Source organism: Pristiophorus japonicus, unplaced genomic scaffold (assembly GCF_044704955.1).
Source record: "Pristiophorus japonicus isolate sPriJap1 unplaced genomic scaffold, sPriJap1.hap1 HAP1_SCAFFOLD_100, whole genome shotgun sequence".
NCBI lineage: Eukaryota > Metazoa > Chordata > Chondrichthyes > Pristiophoridae > Pristiophorus > Pristiophorus japonicus.
In genome coordinates, this window is record NW_027250650.1 from 2,121,497 (window position 1) to 2,139,928 (window position 18,432).

Sequence of the window (18,432 nt, forward strand, 5' to 3'; positions counted from 1 at the left end):
TGCAACCTTAATGTGTGTAAACTCTCCTCGTAACTTTATACATAAAGAAAAAATAAATATTTACATTTATATTGCGCCTTATAAGACCAGATGACGTTTCAAAGCATTTACAGCCAAAGAAGTACTGTTCGAGTGTCGTCACTGTTATAACGTGGGAAACACGACAACCAATCTGCACACAGTGAGTTCCCACAAACAGCAATATGAAAACCAGATAATCAGTTTTTTGTTTTTTTGACTGAGGAATAAGTATTGGCTCAGGAAACCGGGGTAACTCCCCTACTCTTCTTCGAAATAGTGGCCATTGGATCTTCCATCTCCATATGACACAACAGAAAGTATCTCCATTTAACATATCATCTGAAAGATGGCACCTCAGACAGAGCTGCACTCCCTCAGTACTGCCCCTTCGTCAATGCAGCACTCCCGCAGTTCTGCCCCTCCAACAGTGCAGCGCTCCATCAGTACTGCCCCTCCATCAGTCCAGCACTCTCTCAGTACTGCCCCTCTGACAGTGCGGAGCTCCCTTAGTGCATCGCTCCCTCAGACCCGCCCCTCCGACAGTGCAGCTCTCCCTCAGCACTGCCTGTCTATCAGTGCAGCATTCCCTCAGCGCTTCACTGGACTAATGTGCCCCTGTCGCAGGAATGAGAATTGAACCCTCAACCTTCTGACTCTGAGGCGTGTGTGCTACCAAGCTGTCACTGGTGGACACTTTTCAAACTCATGTTCTTATAGATTGTATCGAAATTATATGTGCTGACAGATCAGGGGTGTTATTTCGTAACAACTTGACTTATGTTAACTGTGCTCTCATGGATAACTTCAGCTTGCATGATATCTGCGTTGCAATCTCAGTTACTTCAGCAACAGCCACATTATATCCGTTATCATCAAACCCAGGACTAAGATATTAAATGAAATAAATGATCTCGCTATAGTGGAGTATCGAAAAAGTGCATGCCAAACTAAGTAGACCAGGTTTACTCTCTCATTTGTCCTTGGGATGGGTGAGTATGAGATTAATATCTGGTAACTTTCACTATTCTAGTCACTCCAAGGGTGAGCAAAGAGACGCTGATTACACTCGCCACATAAAAGGCTACATATCTATCAATATACCGACTGTAGCGCTGAATACCGTGACTTTATCCCACTGCCATGACATCCAGGTTGATGAGTAGTGCAATAAGCGGAACACTAACCGGTCCCATCTCATTGGCAGGTTAAATATTGAATATTAAAGTGACTGGACAAAGTTCTAAGGAGACAACTTGTTCAAACTGCCATGGATGGTATTTCATTTGATTCTTTTGAATTGCACGCAGCTTTTTTTGTTAAGGACACGGGTAGACGCAGATAGATTAATTCTATGCACGGTGAAGCACATTCCAAATGTAAATCAGATGTGGAACAGTTAAATTGCTGAAAAAAACGTTTTTTCAAATGGTGGCAAGTCTACAGCAAAATCATCCAAACTGTTTAACCGCGCTGACCATAAGACTTCCTTTCTGGAATGATTGAGTACGTGTCAGTTGCCTCACCGGCCAAATAATTCCATCCACAGCAGGATGTAAAACAGAACCGTTATAAGTTTGGAAGCAGCCGCTGGGGAAGTGGTGAGAGGCCACTACCCAGGAGTGAATTGATCATTCTGTGACCTTGACCTTCTTTCCGTGCACCTTGTGTCTGGAGATGTAACCCTTACATTGAACATCCCACCTAACATTGTTAATACTGACGGTTATTGCACACAACAAACAGAATGTCGCCCTCAAACTGCGGTTTCACCACATCCTGATTCACAATGTACCCTAGCTAATCGTGATCCCTGCTCATTAACCATGAGCTTTCCACAGTTTCTGCAGCCTCATTTTGGTCTACTGGCAACATTGCCGTTCCAGGATGTGTTTCAAGGGGTTAGGAACAGAAAAGCTACAGAAATCGGAGGAGAGATAATATTTTATCGAGGGGCAGCGGCCTGGAGGGAGCAGAAGGACATTGAAGGACAGGAATGGTAAACTGTAACTTGGTAGAAGGCATTGCATAGGATTACATAAGATTGCATCGGATATAAGGCACAGTAACAAGCCATTCGGCCCAACCAGTCCATGTCGGCGTTTATGCTCCACTCGAGCCTCCTCCCGCCTTTCCTCATCTAAATCTATCAGCATAACCCTCTTTTCCCTTCTCTCTCACATGCTTGTCCAAGCTCTCCTGAAATGCATATATACTATTCGCTTCTACCACTGCCTGTGGTTGTGAGTTCCACATTCCCACCACTCTCTACATAAAGGATTTTCTGCTGAATTCCCTTTTGAATTTGTTGGGGACTATCTTGTAATGATGGCCTCCAGTTATGATCTTACCCCAATTGGAAACATTCTCTGTGTCCGCTCTAATAACCCTTTCATAATTTTAAAGACCTCTATTAGGTCACCCCTCAGCCTTCGTTTTTCAAGAGGAAAAAAACCCCGCCTGAACATTTCTGTCATCTTTCAACAGGCCAACTTGGCTTTTGTTCTGAAGAAGATGTTATACACTGCTCCAATAACATATCAGTCACTCATATTCTTCTTTAAGTTAGTTTTAAACAGAAACGAACTCACGTGCATTGAAAAAATTACCCATGCATGAAATCTGATTGTGTATTGTTTAAATAAAATTTCCCATAATAAGAATATCTTTCTGACAGTGCGTTTATACAGTCTGTGCTTATCACTGCTTGAAGGTGCCGCATGCTCCCTCCCCCAGGATAGAGCCCCCACACCCCGACTAGTGTGGCACTCTTTTTTTACATAGCCTAGTGTATTCTTGAGTACGGTCACCAATGAATCTGTTTACGCTGTTTTCTATTCCATTTGAAGTTGCCTCATTTGTGTTTTCTTCAACTTTAGCAGTGCACAGCTCCCAAGGTCGCCATTCAGATCTGTCTCTCTATCTCTGTTTCACTGTCGCTCCGTCTGTTTCTCTCGCTGTCTATCTCTCTCTCTCTGACTCTGACTCTCTCTCTCTCTCTCTGTCTTTATGTCTCTATGTCACTTTCTCTCTCTGCCACTCTCTATCTCTGTATCTCTCTCGGTGTCTGAATCTGTCTCTCTCTCTCTGTCTCTGTCTTTCTCTCTCTCTCTCTCTCTCTCTCTCTCTCTCTCTCTCTCTCTCTCTCTCTCTCTCCCTCTCTCTCTCTCTCACACACACACACATAAGCACTCTCTGTTCCTCTCTCTGTCTGTTTCTCTTGATCTCTTTCTCTCACTTTGTCGTTTTCTCCGTTTCACTGTCTCTCTCCAAATATCTCTCTCTCTGTCTCTGCTTCTCTCTATTTCACACACTCACAATCACTCACTCTCTCGCTCACTCACTCTGTATCTGACACCCTCTCTCTCTCCCTCTCTCTGCTGACTTTTTACTGCAGAATCTCTATATCATGCCCTTTCCCCATAGCCCTGTATCTACCTCTCCTTCAAAAAAAAATATTCGCTTAACCCATACAAAAACCATATAAATTGCTTCTGGTTGATGCTGATGCTGCTTCTGCATCCGGGTCACTCCTTTTAATTCACTGCATTCAATTGCTATTTATTTCACTATTGCACAGTTCTTGGAGCTAATCATCCATTTCTCACACGTTACGAAATTGGCAGTGGCAGATTGGATACAATGACTCTGGTTCATCATCGAAGAGCTGAAAGCTTATTGTTACACACTGGAGGGATGTTTGTTGTGATCTTCGCCATGGGTCGGTTATTGAGACCATATTTGTATTATATATTAACGACCAGGACTTAAAGGGTATGATTTCTAATAGACAGACACGTGGTTGCTGAAATGTAATGAAAAGAAATGACGCATGTTGAAAGGAAAAATGAGGAGAAACGATAAATATTAATTCTTGCAAATTAAAGGGGTTGGAGGAACAGATTAACATACACAAGATTCACATACACAAATCTTTGCAGTTGGCAGCATATTTTAATAAGGCAGATAAAAATCATACAGGATCAGAGGATTTATAAATAGTAGCAGAAATTAGTTTACACAAATATTGAAGTAATACGAAACGTTTACAAATCACCGTTGGGGCTCAGCTCGTGCACTTTGTCCAAGCCTGTAACCCACATTTTACCAACGATGTCATGGATGTGAGGAAATGCTTTTGGTGGAAAGGGAACAATACAGTGAATAAACCATAAATGTGAGTACATAGAGAGGTGTGTCATAACAGAGGGACATTGCAGTGTATCCACACAGATACTTAAAGATAGCAGGACAGGTCGATAAGTAATTTAAAATGGCATATTGAATGCTTTGAATGAGGTGCAAAGAGACCTGGGTGTCATGGTACATCAGTCATTGAAGGTTGGCATGCAGGTGCAGCAGGCGGTTAAGAAAGCAAATGGCATGTTGGCCTTCATAGCAAGGGGATTTGAGTACAGTGGCAGGGAGGTGTTGCTACAGTTGTACAGGGCATTGGTGAGGCCACACCTGGAGTATTGTGTACAGTTTTGGTCTCCTAACCTGAGGAAGGACATTCTTGCTATTGAGGGAGTGCAGCGAAGGTTCACCAGACTGATTCCCGGGATGGCGGGACTGACCTATCAAGAAAGACTGGATCAACTGGGCTTGAACTCACTGGAGTTCAGAAGAATGAGAGGGGATCTCATAGAAACATATAAAATTCTGACGGGGTTAGACAGGTTAGATGCAGGAAGAATGTTCCCAATGTTGGGGAAGTCCAGAACCAGGGGTCACAATCTAAGGATAAGGGGTAAGCCATTTAGGACCGAGATGCGGAGGAACTTCTTCACCCAGAGAGTGGTGAACCTGTGGAATTCTCTACCACAGAAAGTTGTTGAGGCCAATTCACTAAATATATTCAAAACGGAGTTAGATGAGGTCCTTACTGCTAGGGGGATCAAGGGGTATGGCGAGAAAGCAGGAATGGGGTACTGAAGTTGAATGTTCAGCCATGAACTCATTGAATGGCGGTGCAGGCTAGAAGGGCCGAATGGCCTACTCCTGCACCTATTTTCTATGTTTCTATGTTTCTATGTCTATGTTTCTATGTTTCTATTAGCCGAGGCGTAGAATATAAGAGCAGGGAGGTTATGCTAGAACAGATTAATACACCAGTTAGGCAACAGCAGGAGTGCTGCGTGCAGTTCTGGTCAGCTTATTATAGGAAATGTTTGATTGCATTCGAGAGGGTACAGATGAGTTTTACCCGAATGTTGCCTGGAGTGGAGAATATTATCTATGAGTAAAGATTGAATAGGCTGGATTTGTTTTCTTTGGAACAGAGGAGGCTGAGTGGAGATTTAATTGAGCTGTATACAATTATGAATGGCCTGGATAGAGTGGTTAGAATTAACCTATTTCCCTTAGCAGACGGGTCAATAAGCAGGGTGCATAGATTTAAAGTAACTGGTAGGAGGTTTAGAGGCAAGTTCTGGGGGGAAATTCACCCAGAGGGTTGCGGGGGTCTGGAATTCAATGCCTGAAAGGGTGGTACATTTAAAAAGTACTTGGATGTGCACTTAAAGAGCTGTGACCTACAGGGCTACGGACCTAGTGCTGAGAGCTAGGATTAGGCTGGGACGCTCTACTTTGTCCAACACCGACACGAATGGCCTCCTTCTGTGTCACAATTTTCTCTGATTTGAAGATTCTATAAGGGCTTAGACTGGATATAGAGGAAATTTAACGGAATGGAAGCAGAGATGAGGGACTTCAGTTATGTGGACGTGCTAGAAAGATTCCCTTGGAGCAGAGAAGGGCTTGGGGTTTAAATGGAGGTGTTCTTCATTATAAACTGTTATGATAGAATTAATTAGAAGAAATTGTTTCCACTGGCTTTCGGTCCACAACCAAATGCTCCACATTTAATGCAATTGGCAAAAGCACCAGAGGGAGTGCTGCACTGTTGCAGGTTGCGTCTTTAGTATGAGATGTTTTACCGAGGCACTGTCTTCCCCCTCAGGTGGATATAAATTATCCCGCACAATTATTGGAAGAAGAGCAGGGGATTTAAACCGCTGGCCAGTTCATTATTCCGCCCTCAGCCTAACCAAAAAAAAGCATTTTGAAAATCCATCCCTTTGGTGAGGGGTTACCAATGACTATCAGAAAAAACACATTGGGGAATTATTTATCAACATCCATATCTTGTGTAAAATTCTGAGATTAATGCTTGAAGTGACATTATTGACTGAGTGATCCTGGTGCCTGCATTTACAGAAGCATTATAATTAGTCAAAGTCTTCACTGGGCTGACTCACAAGATGCCTGCAGTGAGAGCAGGCGTGAGTCACTCGTTGCGATTTCGTGCGAATTTCTGTGATAATTGACAGCTTTGCTGGAAGCTGCTACCTCGCATTGTCACATAAACACCTTTAATTCCTTTTAATGCAAATCGCTCAGTGCAAGGCAGTGCAGGTTGAGAAGTGGAACTTCTGTACCCACATCGCCTAAACTAACAGCTGAGATTATTGTATTGTCTTTTTTGCCATGCTGTCTTCTTTGCATAACTCCCCTCTAATCAATTTGCGGCAGAAACTCAAGAAGTTGACCAGGGAAAATGCCGTTGAATCTATTCTCGATATCTATCGAAACATTTTAAACAACGTATTCATTCTCGGGTTAATTTTATAGTTAACCTGTATATATGTAAATGTTTATGAGTCTCGCTCTTTCTTTCTCTTTCTATCTCTCTATCTATACAGAGGGAGACAGTGAAAGAAACAGGCAGATAGAGAGAGAGACAGAGAGACAGAGAGACAGAGACAGAGAGAGACAGAGGGCAAGATTGAGGAAGAGAGAGCGAGACTGAGAGCGATAGACAGAGAGACACATACAGACAGACATAAAGATAGAGACAGCGAGAGACAGAGGCAGAGAGAGAGTGACACAACAATCTGCATCATTTCTCTGAGGAGACCGTAAAATGTTACTAATTATGAAGGGTTTTGATTGAGTAATTAAGTGAACACGGTTTCCACTGGCTGGAGGTCGGTAACCAGAGGTCACAGATTTGGGCTAATTGCAAAAGCATCAAAGGCGTGATGAAGATATATTTTTTAAATTATCTTGTTATTATTATCTGGAATCCTTTGCTTGAAAAGATAATAAAACCAGGTTTCACAGTGACTTTAAGGTAATTGTATCTACACTTGAAAAGAAACCATATGCAGGCTATGGGGAAGAAACAGCGGAGTGGGATCAATTGAATAGCTCTTTCAAAGAGTCGCTACATGAAAACTGGCTCAAATGACATCATATGATTCTGTGCTGAATCATTTTATAATGATCTATATATGTATGTACAACCTCTGCTGATTTTTGCATGTATTTTTTCTTTAAATACAAAAGATTTCCACTGATCAAAAAAACAATTATTTGAAACAGTACTATTTCTTTAAAAACGGTCTTAAAGAATGTACAGATCCAGTGACGTTTACAGCTATTTAGCGGGTGCGCCCATTTATTCTGTTGGTTATGTCTTTGATTTGTTCCCGTGCCAAACATCGTACAGAAATGGAGAAATGAAATATTGCAAGACTTGGAACATGAGTAGGCCATTAAGCCCCATAAGACAGCTTCGACATCCAATCCATTGGATGATCTCAAGCTCAGTTCCCTTTACCCGCCTTTGTTGCATATCGTTTAATACACTTACGCAACAAAAATATTATGTCATAGATTTGATATCTCCAATTAACTTAGCTTCCATTGCGTTTTGTTTGGGATAGCTCGAAATTCCTGAAACCCTTTGTGTGAGAAACATCCTCTGATCTGCTGCTAGGTTCTTCTCCCAATTAATTTCAATTCATGTCAATTGGTTACCGACCCTCCTATCGGTGGAAACAATTTCCCTTAATTAATCTATCAATACCACTCATACTTTGTAACGCCTCTCGAAAATCTGCCCTCAATCTTTGCTGCTCCAAGGAGAACAATCCCAGTTTCTCCAGTCCCTCCAAGCAACTTAAATCACTCATCCCTGGTACCATTCCGGTCAATCTCCCCTAGAGCTTCTGTGCTCTAAGAGAACAATCCCAGCTTCTCAGGTCTCTGCACACGCCTGAAGGCCATCATCCCTGGTACTATTCCTGACAATCTCCCCTTAACCTTCTCTGCTCCAAGTAGAACAATCCCAGCTTCTCCAGTCTATCCATGTCACTGAAGTTCCTCATCTCTGGAACCATTCTCTGAGGCCTTGGCTCACTTTCTCAAGTGCGCTGCCCGAATTAGACACTATACCCCGGCTGAGGTGTAACCAGTCATTTATAAACGTTCACCACTAATACAACTTCTTTGTTTTTGTTCGAAAGCTTCAACATAATGTCCTTGATTTTCCCTGTTAATCAAGCATTCACAAACTTGGCTTCATGTTTTTACATAATTGAGAATGTGTCTCTTTCTTCTCCCAAATATCCCCCTTTGTTCGTTCACCATCTTATCTGGCAATCTCTATCTCACTTTTCTCCATCACTTTAATTTCAATCATGTTGTAATTTCCCCAATAAAGTAACTTTGTTGTTCACACTTTGCTCTCGTTTTCATTCAATGTTGTACATAATAATGATATATTGGCTCTTTTATTTTCTCATATTCCAATTTGTTTATGTAGAATTGTGCTCTGGGATGTCCTTTGCATTTAGTAATCTATTAACATAGTCATAGTTGCAGGCAGGTGAATAGCTTAGGTCTATCCTTGGTGTCAGCTTTGGCTTAGTGTTCGCACTCTTGCATCTGAACCAGAATTCGTGGGTTGAATTAGCACAGCAGACCATCAGAAATAAAGCAAGAGGAGGCCATAAGGCCCCTGGAGCCTGCTTCGCCATTGAATAAGATCATGGCAGATATGATCTTGACCTCAACTCCACTTCCCTGCCTGCTCCCCATAACCCTTGACTCTCTTGTCATTCAACAATCTGTCTTTCTCAGCATTGAAAATAATCAATGACCCAGCTTCCACAGCTCTCTGGGGTAGAGAATTCCAAATATTCATGACCTTCTGGGAGACGGAGGTCCTCCTCGTCTCCGTTTTAAATGGGTGACCACTTATTCTGAGATTATGCCTCTTGTTCTAGATTCCCCCACGAGAGGAAACATCCTCTCTGCATCCAACCTGTCAATCACCCTCATAATCATATATATTCTAATAAGTTCACATCTCATTCTTCTTAACTTCAGGGCCAATGTGTGAATTCCCAAGACAATTGTTCACAAAATGTATTCTTAAACTTCAGTGCAGTTCCTGAGAAAGCACACTATTCGAGGTGTCGCCTTTAACTTGAGACGGTAAACTTAGACCCCATCTCTCCTGTCAGGTGGAAGTAATTATCCCACAGAGTTATTCCGAGAAGAGCAGGGGATTTCCATTGGAGTCAATCTCACTATTTAGCTCTTAACCAAGCCAGTAGCTTCCTGACACTCGCCATCGGCTCCTACACTTTGGCGAGACTTCCATCATCCATGGAACCAGAACATCTTGACATTAATCTGGCCTTTGTAACAAGACGATTTGAGTATAAGAGTAATGACATCTCAGTACAATTATTTAGGGGCCTGCTGAGAACTCATCTGGAGTATTGTGTACAGTTTTGGTCTGCTTACCTGCCTCAGAGGGAATTCAACAAAGGTTCACCAGACTGATTCCTGACAGAGGTTTAGCCTATGAGAAGAGATTGAGCAGAATCGGCCTACATTTTCCAGACTTTAGGAGAATGAGAGGGCATGTCATTGAAACATGCCAAATTCTTACAGGGCTTGACATGGTAGCTGCAGGGCTGGGGATTCTAGAACCAGATGTCACAGTCTCAGAAAAAGGGATGGTCCATTTAGGACTGAGGTGAGGCGAGATTTCTTCACTCAATGGTTGGGGAATCTTTTAGAATTCTCTAACCCAGAGCGCGATGTGTGTTCAGTCTTTCAGTATATTCAAGGCAGGGGTCGAAAGATTTTTGGATTTTAAGGGAATCAAGTGATATGGGGACAGTGCAGGAAAGTGGGGTTAAGGTAGAAGATCAGCCATGAGCTTATTGAATGGAAGAGTAGATTTGAAGGGCCGAATGGCCTACTCCTGCTCCCAACTTTAATGATGTAATGTGGTTAATCAATGTCCTTTCTTGGGAAAAGAAGTGCAACTTTAGAGTTTAAGCACTAAATATGAAGCTTGTTGATAACCATCCGCTGGTAAGGAATTTCCAATTGGAGGATAAATGATTACAAGATTGGTAGATAAATGATCGCTATACTTATTTTGGGTACTTAGAGTAAAGCGTGAAGTGACTTAATTAATTTAGCAATCCTGGTGCCTCTGGTTACAGAAACAACATAACTAGTCAAAGTATTCTCTGGGCTGACCCATTTGCTGCCTGCAGTAAGGTTGATTCAGACATTGCTAAAGGTAACCTGTTTCCTGTGACAATTGAGAGCTCTGCTGAAAGCTGTTGCTTGCAATTCTTCAGCAACACCAGCATCGAGTGACTACTGCACACGCGGAGCCCATTCAGCCCATTGTGTCCATGCCGGCTCTCTGTAGTTCATATATAAATGTTTCTCTCCATCTCTTCCTCTCTCCCTTTACCCACTATTTGTAAATACACATATATATGCATCTCTTTATATATATATATATATATATATATAGACATAGAAAGAGAAAGAGAAAGAGGGAGAGAGAGAGAGAGAGAGAAAGAGAGATGGCGAGGGCGGAGGGGGGGGGGCGGGGGAGGGAGGGAGTGTGTGGGAGAGAGAGAGAGAGATCTACCAAAAACGCATTATGAGAATCACACAAAGAGCTTCCGATTAATTGCATTGTTTGCGGCATTTCTTGGAATAATACAGTTCCCTCTGAAATACATCACTGTCTGCACATCGGTTACATTAAATGAAGCAAAACAAATCTGTCCTATGTATAATGTAGCAAGAAATTTTACTGAAATTTAAACCGGATATTGATGTTTTACAATGCAATTTAATAATATATATATGTATACATATGCAAATAGATAAAAATAATGTCAACATACGATTAACTTGATCTAGAACAGAACACAACCCTTCTTTTCTCTGTATTCCTATAATAGGGTCTCTTTCTTAAATTCGGACATTCTGTCCTTTATCAAGATGATCACTTTGAATGTATTTCAGGGAAATGACCGTGATTCACAAACCTGCACTGTCATTGTATGTGATTGCTTTAATACACTGCTTAATATATACTAAGACATGTATATATATATATATATATATGTATATATATATGTGTGTATATATATATAGAGAGAGAGAGAAAGAGAGAGACAGAAGAAGGGACAGATAGAGAGACATATAGACAGTGGGATAGAGAGATAGACATATAGAGAGATAGATAGATCGAGAAATACATAGATAGAGAGATAAATAGATAGAGATATAGAGAGATAGAGCTATAGGAGATAGATATATAGATGTCGAGATATACAGATATAGAGATAGACAGATAGATAGATAGATAGATAAATAGATAGATAGATAGATAGATAGATAGATAGATAGATAGATAGATAGATAGATAGATAGATAGATAGATAGATAGATAGATAGATAGATAGATAGATAGATAGATAGATAGATAGACGGATAGATAGATAGATAGATAGATAGATAGATAGATAGATAGATAGATAGATAGATAGATAGATAGATAGATAGATAGATAGATAGATAGATAGATAGATAGATAGATAGATAGATAGATAGATAGATAGATAGATAGAGAGACAGACAGACATCTAGATAGATAAATGGTCGGATGGACAGCTATTCACACTGTATATAGGAACATAGGAACAGAAGGAGGCCATTCAGCCCCTCCCGTCTTTTCCACCATTTAATTTGATCATCGCTGCTCCACGACCTCAGATCATGTACCCTCCATTGCTTCATATCTCTGAATAGAAAACTACCAATCACCAATTTCAAATTTACAAATGGTTTAAGATCAATTGCCATTTGCAGAAGAGTGTTCCAAATTAAACCACGCGATTTGTTTATTAGCTTGTTCATAACTTCACTATTGAAAAGTTTGGATCTAATTTTTAGAATATGCCTACTCCGAGAAATTCCGAGCAGCAAATAGATTCTCTCTGTCTACCTTTCTGTTCCCCTTCGTATCTTTAAAACTTCGATCAGGTCATCTCTCAATCTTCTAAATTCCAGGTAATGCAACCTTAATTTGTGTAAACTCTCCTCGTAACTTTATATATAAAGAAAAAAGAAATATTTACATTTATATTGCGCCTTATATGACCACAGGACTTCTCAAAGTATTTACAGCCAAAGAAGTACTGTTCTAGTGTCGTCCCTGTTATAATGTGGGAAACACGACAACCAATCTGCACACAGTGAGCGCCCACAAACAGCAATATGTAAAGCAGATAATCAGTTTTTTGTTATGTTGACTGAGGAATAAGTATTGGCTCAGGAAACCGGGAATAACTCGCCTACTCTTCTTCGAAATAGTGGCCATTGGATCTTACATCTCCACATGAGACAACAGAAGGTAACTCCGTTTACCATATCATCTGAACGATGGCACCTCAGACAGAGCAGCACTCCCTCAGTACTGCCCCTCCGTCAATGCAGCTCTCCCTCAGTACTGCCTGTCTCGCAGTCCGGCACTCCCTCAGCGCCTCACTGGCCTAATGTGGTCCTGTTGCAGGAATGAGAATTGAACCCTCAACCTTCTGACTCTGAGGCGTTTGTGCTACCTAGCTGTCACTGGTGGACACTTTTCAAACTCATGTTCTGAAAGGTTGTGTAGTAATTATGTGTGCTGACAGATCAGGGGTGTTATTTAGTAACAACTTGACTTATGTTAACACTGTGCTCTCATGGATAACTTCAGCTTGCATGACATCTGTGTTGCAATCTCAGTTACTACAGCAACAGACACATCATATCCGTTATCTCCAAACCCAAGATTAAGATAATTAATGAAATAAACGATCTCGCTATATTGGAGTATCGAAACAGTGCACGCCAAACTAAGTAGACCAGGTTTACTCTCTCAGTTGTCCTTGGGATGGGTGAGTATGAGTTCAATATCTGGTAACCTTCACTATTCGAAGATCTTTATGTCAGGGAACGGTTTAAATGAGAGTTCCACAAACTGTTAGCGAAAGAGGTATTGGCTCCACAGCGTGTCTATGCATACATAGATGGACAGTGAGATGAACCGATAGAGAGACAGATAGAGAGCTAGATAGAGAGATAGAGATAGATAAATAGAAATATAGACAGACAGAGAGCTATTCATACTATCCACCCCGTATATAGGAACATAGGAACAGGAGGAGGCTATTCAGCCCCTCTAATCTGTTCCGCCATTCAGTGAGATCATGGCTGCTCCACGACCTAAGTCCATGTACCCGCCTTTGCTTCATATCACTGAATAGTAAACTACCAATCACCAATTTTAAATTAACAATTGGTCTGAGATCAATTGCCATTTGCAGAAGAGATTTCCAATTTAAAACCCACTATTTGTGTCGTGTTTTTTTCATAACTTCACTGTTCAAAGGTTTGGCTCTAATTTTTGGAATATGCCCACTATTCCCTGAATTTCCAAACAGCAGAAATAATTTACCTCTATCTAAACTATATGTTCCCCTTCGTGACCTGAAAACTTCGATCAGATCATCACTTAACCTTCTAAATTCCAGGCAATGCAACCTTAATATATGTAAACTCTCCTCGTAACATTATATATAAAGAAATATTTGCATTCTATTGCGCCTTATACGACCACCGTACTTCGCAAAGCACTTTACAGCCAAATAAGTACATTTCGACTGTAGTCACTGTTGTAATGTGGGAAACTCGGCAGGCAATTTGCACACAGCGAGCTCCCACAAACAGCAATATGATAACCAGATAATGAGTTTTTTGTTATGTTGATTGGGGGATAAGTATTGGCCCAGGAAACCGGGGATACACCCGTGCTCTTCTTCGAAATAGAGGGCATTGGAGCTTACATTTCCACATGAGACAGCAGAAGGAATCTCGGTTTACCATATCATATGAAAGACGGCAACACCGACAGAGCAGCACTCCCTCAGTACTGCCCCTCCGTCAGTGCAGCGCTCACTCAGTACTGCCCATCCTACAGTGCAGCACTCCCTCAGTACTGCCCCTCCTACAGTACGGCACTCTCTCAGTGTGGCGCTCCTTCAGTACTGCCCCTCCGTCAGTGCAGCACTCCATCAGTACTGCCCCTCCGGCAGTGCAGCACTCCCACAGTACTGCCCCTCCGTCAGTGCATCAGTTTCTCAGTACCCCCACCCCTTCGCTGCAGCATTCCCTCAGCGCTTCACTGGATATATGTGTTCCTGTCCCAGGAGGGAGAATTGAACCCTCACCTTCTAACCCACAACTTTCACTGGTGTATACTGTTCAAACTCATGGGCAGAATGAGTGTGTCGTAATTATATGTGCTGATAGATCAGGGGTGTTAATTAGTAACAACTTGACTTATGTTAACACTGTGCTCTCATGGATAACTTCAGCTTGCATGATATCTGTGTTGCAATCTCAGTTACTAAAGCAACAGCCACATCATATCCGTTATCTCCAAACCCAGGACTAAGAAAATTTAGGAAGTAAACTATCTCTCTATAATTGGAGTATCCGACGTGTGTGCACCAAGCTTAGTAGACCATGTTTACTCTCTCAGTTGTCCTTGGGATGGGTGAGTATGTGTCCAATGTTTGGTACCTTTCACTACTCGAAGATCTTTATGTCAGGGAAAAGTTTAAATGAGCATTCCACAAACTGTTAGCCATAGATGTATTGCCTCCAAAGGATTTAGCTCGGAGCCTTTTTTTTTTCTAATGAGCCTGGTCGATCACATTCGACCTTTATGTCGAAATTGTGAAATTGTGAAGTAGCAATTCACAGTGTACAAACTGAATGATGTGCTCTGGTAGCTTAAAAAATAAATCACACAGATGTCTAGCATGAGCTGGACACTCTTTTCATCAAATTTTAGTAAGCATATTAAATGATAAAGAAAAAGGAATTTGTGCTTGTTATGAAATTAATCCAAATACATTATCTCTCTAATTTACTTCAAACGGAAAGTGCTGGAAACACTCAAAAGGTCAGGCATCATCTGTGGAGTGGAGCAACGTTATCCTTTCACATCAATGGCCTTTCATCAGAACTGGGAGTTGTCACTGATGGACAGGTTTTGCACAAATATTTGTGGCAGGATAAAGGGGTCAGGGAAATAACAACAATGGAGAGCTTTGAGATAGGAGGGAGGCCGTGACTGTTTCAATGACAAAATGGATGAGAGTGAAAGGCAAATGGGAATGATAATGGGTCAAGTATAGAAACACAGAGGTTTTAAATTGTTGCAGTGGAACAGCAGAGGGGAAGCGAACAACGGAAAATCTAACAAAATGGAGCAGCTTGCCCTGTTTTGGAAATATCGTGGGGAAAGGGTGGTAGAACTCCAGGGGTGCAGAGACTGGTCACAAATGGGTTCTCGTTGTAAAACGGTACAGTGGAACGGCTGGAAGTGGAAAAGACGTATTTAGGAGGGGTTTGAATTTCCGGTAGTTATTTTAAAAGCTCTTCGTCTCTAATATCGTCTAGATCTTATGAATATTATCGACCTAAAACGTAAACTCTATTTCTTTCCCCACAGACACTGCCTGACATGTTGGGTGATTCCTGAATTTTCTCTTTTTTTTTCAGATTCCAAGCATCCGCATTGATTTGCTTTTATCTACGTGATTTAATATCTGTTTCTTTATTTCTATACATCATTATTTCTTTCTTTTTTCTTTCTTCCTTCATTTATTTCTTCATTTCTCTCTTCATTTCTTTCTTCCTTCCTCTCTTACTTTCTTAATTGAGGGGCCACATGGCCCAATCCTTCTCCTATTACTTATGTTTTCATGTGGCTGTCTCGATTTCATGCATCATTCCATTTACCTACCTGAATAGTGTTCTTTCTTACCTTCTACCTTTCTTTCTTGTTGTATTCCTCTCATCCTTTCTCTATTTTTTCTTTCCACGTTTCTTTCTGTTGATGCATCTATCTCGATTCATGTATGTCTTTATGGACCTGACTTACTACCTGTCACAAATAAATCTGAGGAAAAAAATCTGTTAGCATTTCGGGAAGTCATACAATCCGAGCTCTGAGAATTGTTTCATTTGGCTGGGCCTCACTAAGCTACTGTATGCAGAATTTCTAATATTCTCAATTTCTTTCCCTTTTAGTTCACGTTTATGCGCTAGTCGGCGAAGGCATAACCTGTGAGTATGCAGCATGATAGTGAATAACCAGTTTCTGCCTAATTCCTTCTCAGATTTATTCGTGACTCTCCTCTTTTTATGTACCCTAGTGCTGGTCTTGCCAGAGTTCTCTACGTCTATTCTATCAAATCGTTCATAATCTTATAGATCTCTATCAGATCGTCCCTCAGTCTTCCCTCTTGTCGAGAAAAGAGCCACAGCCTATTCATAACATCCTGATTGGTAAAACCTCTGTATTCTGCAGGTTATGGCACATTAAGTGCCTATCCAACCATCTCATAAAGACGGTGAAGGTTTCTGCATCCAGCACTCTTCCAGGCAACGAATTCCAGATCCCCACAACCCTCTGCGTAAAGGAGCGCCCCTCAGATCCCCAGTAAACCATCGACCAACCACCTTAAACTATGCCCCTCATAATTGACAACTCCACCAATGGATATAAACCCTTACTATCCAATATCTCCAGGCCCCTCAATATTTTGTACACCTCAATGAGGTCTCCTCTCAACCTCATCTGTTCCAATGAGAACAAACCCAGCCTATCCAATCTGTCCTCATAACTAAGATTCTCCATTCCAGCCAGCATCCAATAAATCTCCTCTGCACCCTCTCTAGCGCAATCACGTCCTTCATATAATACAGCCACCAGAACTGCACTGTTTAGCAATGTCGTCCTGTATTTTGTCACAGTCCACCTCTGTTTTAACTCCGGGGGTAGCACATTCGACTCTGAGTCAGACTGTTGTGGGTTCAAGTCCCACTCCAGTGACCTGAGCACATAAATCTAGGTTGACATTCCAGTGCAGTGTTGAGGCAATGCTGTCGGTAGGACAGTTTTGTGGGAGCACCGTACTTTCGCAGGAGCAGTATTGAGGGAGCGCCGCACTATCAGAAAGGCAGTACTGAGGGAGCGCTGAATTTTCAGAGAAGCAGGACTAATGGAGTGCTGAACTGTCGACTGGAGAGTACTGAGGGAGCACCGCACTGTCGGAGGGGCAGTACTGAAGAGCGCTGCACTGTCAGAGGGACAGCACTGAGACAGTGCTGCTGTGTCGGTTGTGCCGTCTTTCAGATGAAACATTAAACCTAGCTCCCATCTTTCCTCTCAGGAGGTCATCAAATATCCCATGGCAATATTTCAATGAGGAGCAGTGGAGTTATCCCCGGTGTCCTGGCCAATATTTACGTTTCAAATGACATAACAAAAACAGATTATCTGCGCATTATCACATCGCTGTTTGTGGGAGCTTCCTTTGCGCAAATTAGCTGCCATATTTTCCACATTACAACAGTGACTATACTCAAAAATAACTTCATTGGCTTTAAGCGCTTTGAGACATCTGGTGAACGAGAAAGGCGCTAGATAAATGATAGTCGTTCTTTAACTACACCTTCCAATATGGTGCCACATTGTACACGTAGAACTTGGCTGATTGTAATGTCATCGATGGATTAAAAATAATGCTTGTCTAAACTTTATTGACTTTGTATTCCTCAGATGAGTTAGCGAAGCCAACATTGTATATTACCCCACCCTATGGAGTGTTCTTAACAGGAGAGGGATTATATTTGACATGTCGCTGTCGGTGTCCTGTCACAAGGATCCGTTATCAAAGGAATCATCAGCTAATCACAGAAGTTGACCCTCATAAAGGAGAATGTGTGACGTCTGCTGATTCAACGGCAGCAAAGGGCTATGGAAGCGGTTATACATGTCAATGTCTGCACGCGGTGAATGCACAATGGATATGTTCAGAATGGAGCGACCCTGTTCAGATGGTTATTCGAGGTATGTTACCAAAACCAATTCTCCCCAAAGCGACTACATCAATGTGTTATTTCTTAGCAATCCAGCGATCCAGGGGACGCGAAGAACTCTTGGGCTGCATTTATATTCGCCATTGGTGGTTGGTTTGCCACCCAAAGGTCTTTTCATGGATTTGAAATTGATATTGTAAATCTGGGTAAAAGTCAGTTTAAACTCCAGCCCCTTTTAAGTCTCGCATTTAACATGCGTGGGAGAGGCGTTTAATATGCTCGAAAGTTCTCCCAGTTATTGGTACATTATCTCTTTTTGTGAGAAGGCGCGTCATCCGCATCTTCCAACCTATAGAA

General features: G+C 41.7%; 1 protein-coding gene across 5 annotated transcripts in view; it reads left to right on the forward strand.

The window, feature by feature from the left end:
- Positions 1-948: 948 nt before the first annotated feature.
- The window catches only part of LOC139241240 (leukocyte immunoglobulin-like receptor subfamily B member 2), a 37,702-nt gene continuing 20,218 nt past the window's right edge, over positions 949-18,432 (forward strand). Inside the window, exons 1-3 of one of the 5 annotated variants that reach the window (XM_070869894.1) lie at positions 14,654-14,737; positions 16,282-16,317; positions 17,816-18,106. In XM_070869894.1, the coding sequence (XP_070725995.1) occupies positions 14,707-14,737; positions 16,282-16,317; positions 17,816-18,106 (358 nt within the window). In that variant the 5' untranslated portion in view covers positions 14,654-14,706. Of the gene's footprint in view, positions 1,011-13,031; positions 13,077-14,653; positions 14,738-16,281; positions 16,318-17,815; positions 18,107-18,432 lie in introns of those variants that run through there. The other 4 variants (XM_070869889.1, XM_070869892.1, XM_070869893.1 and 1 more) reach the window with 4 other exon arrangements.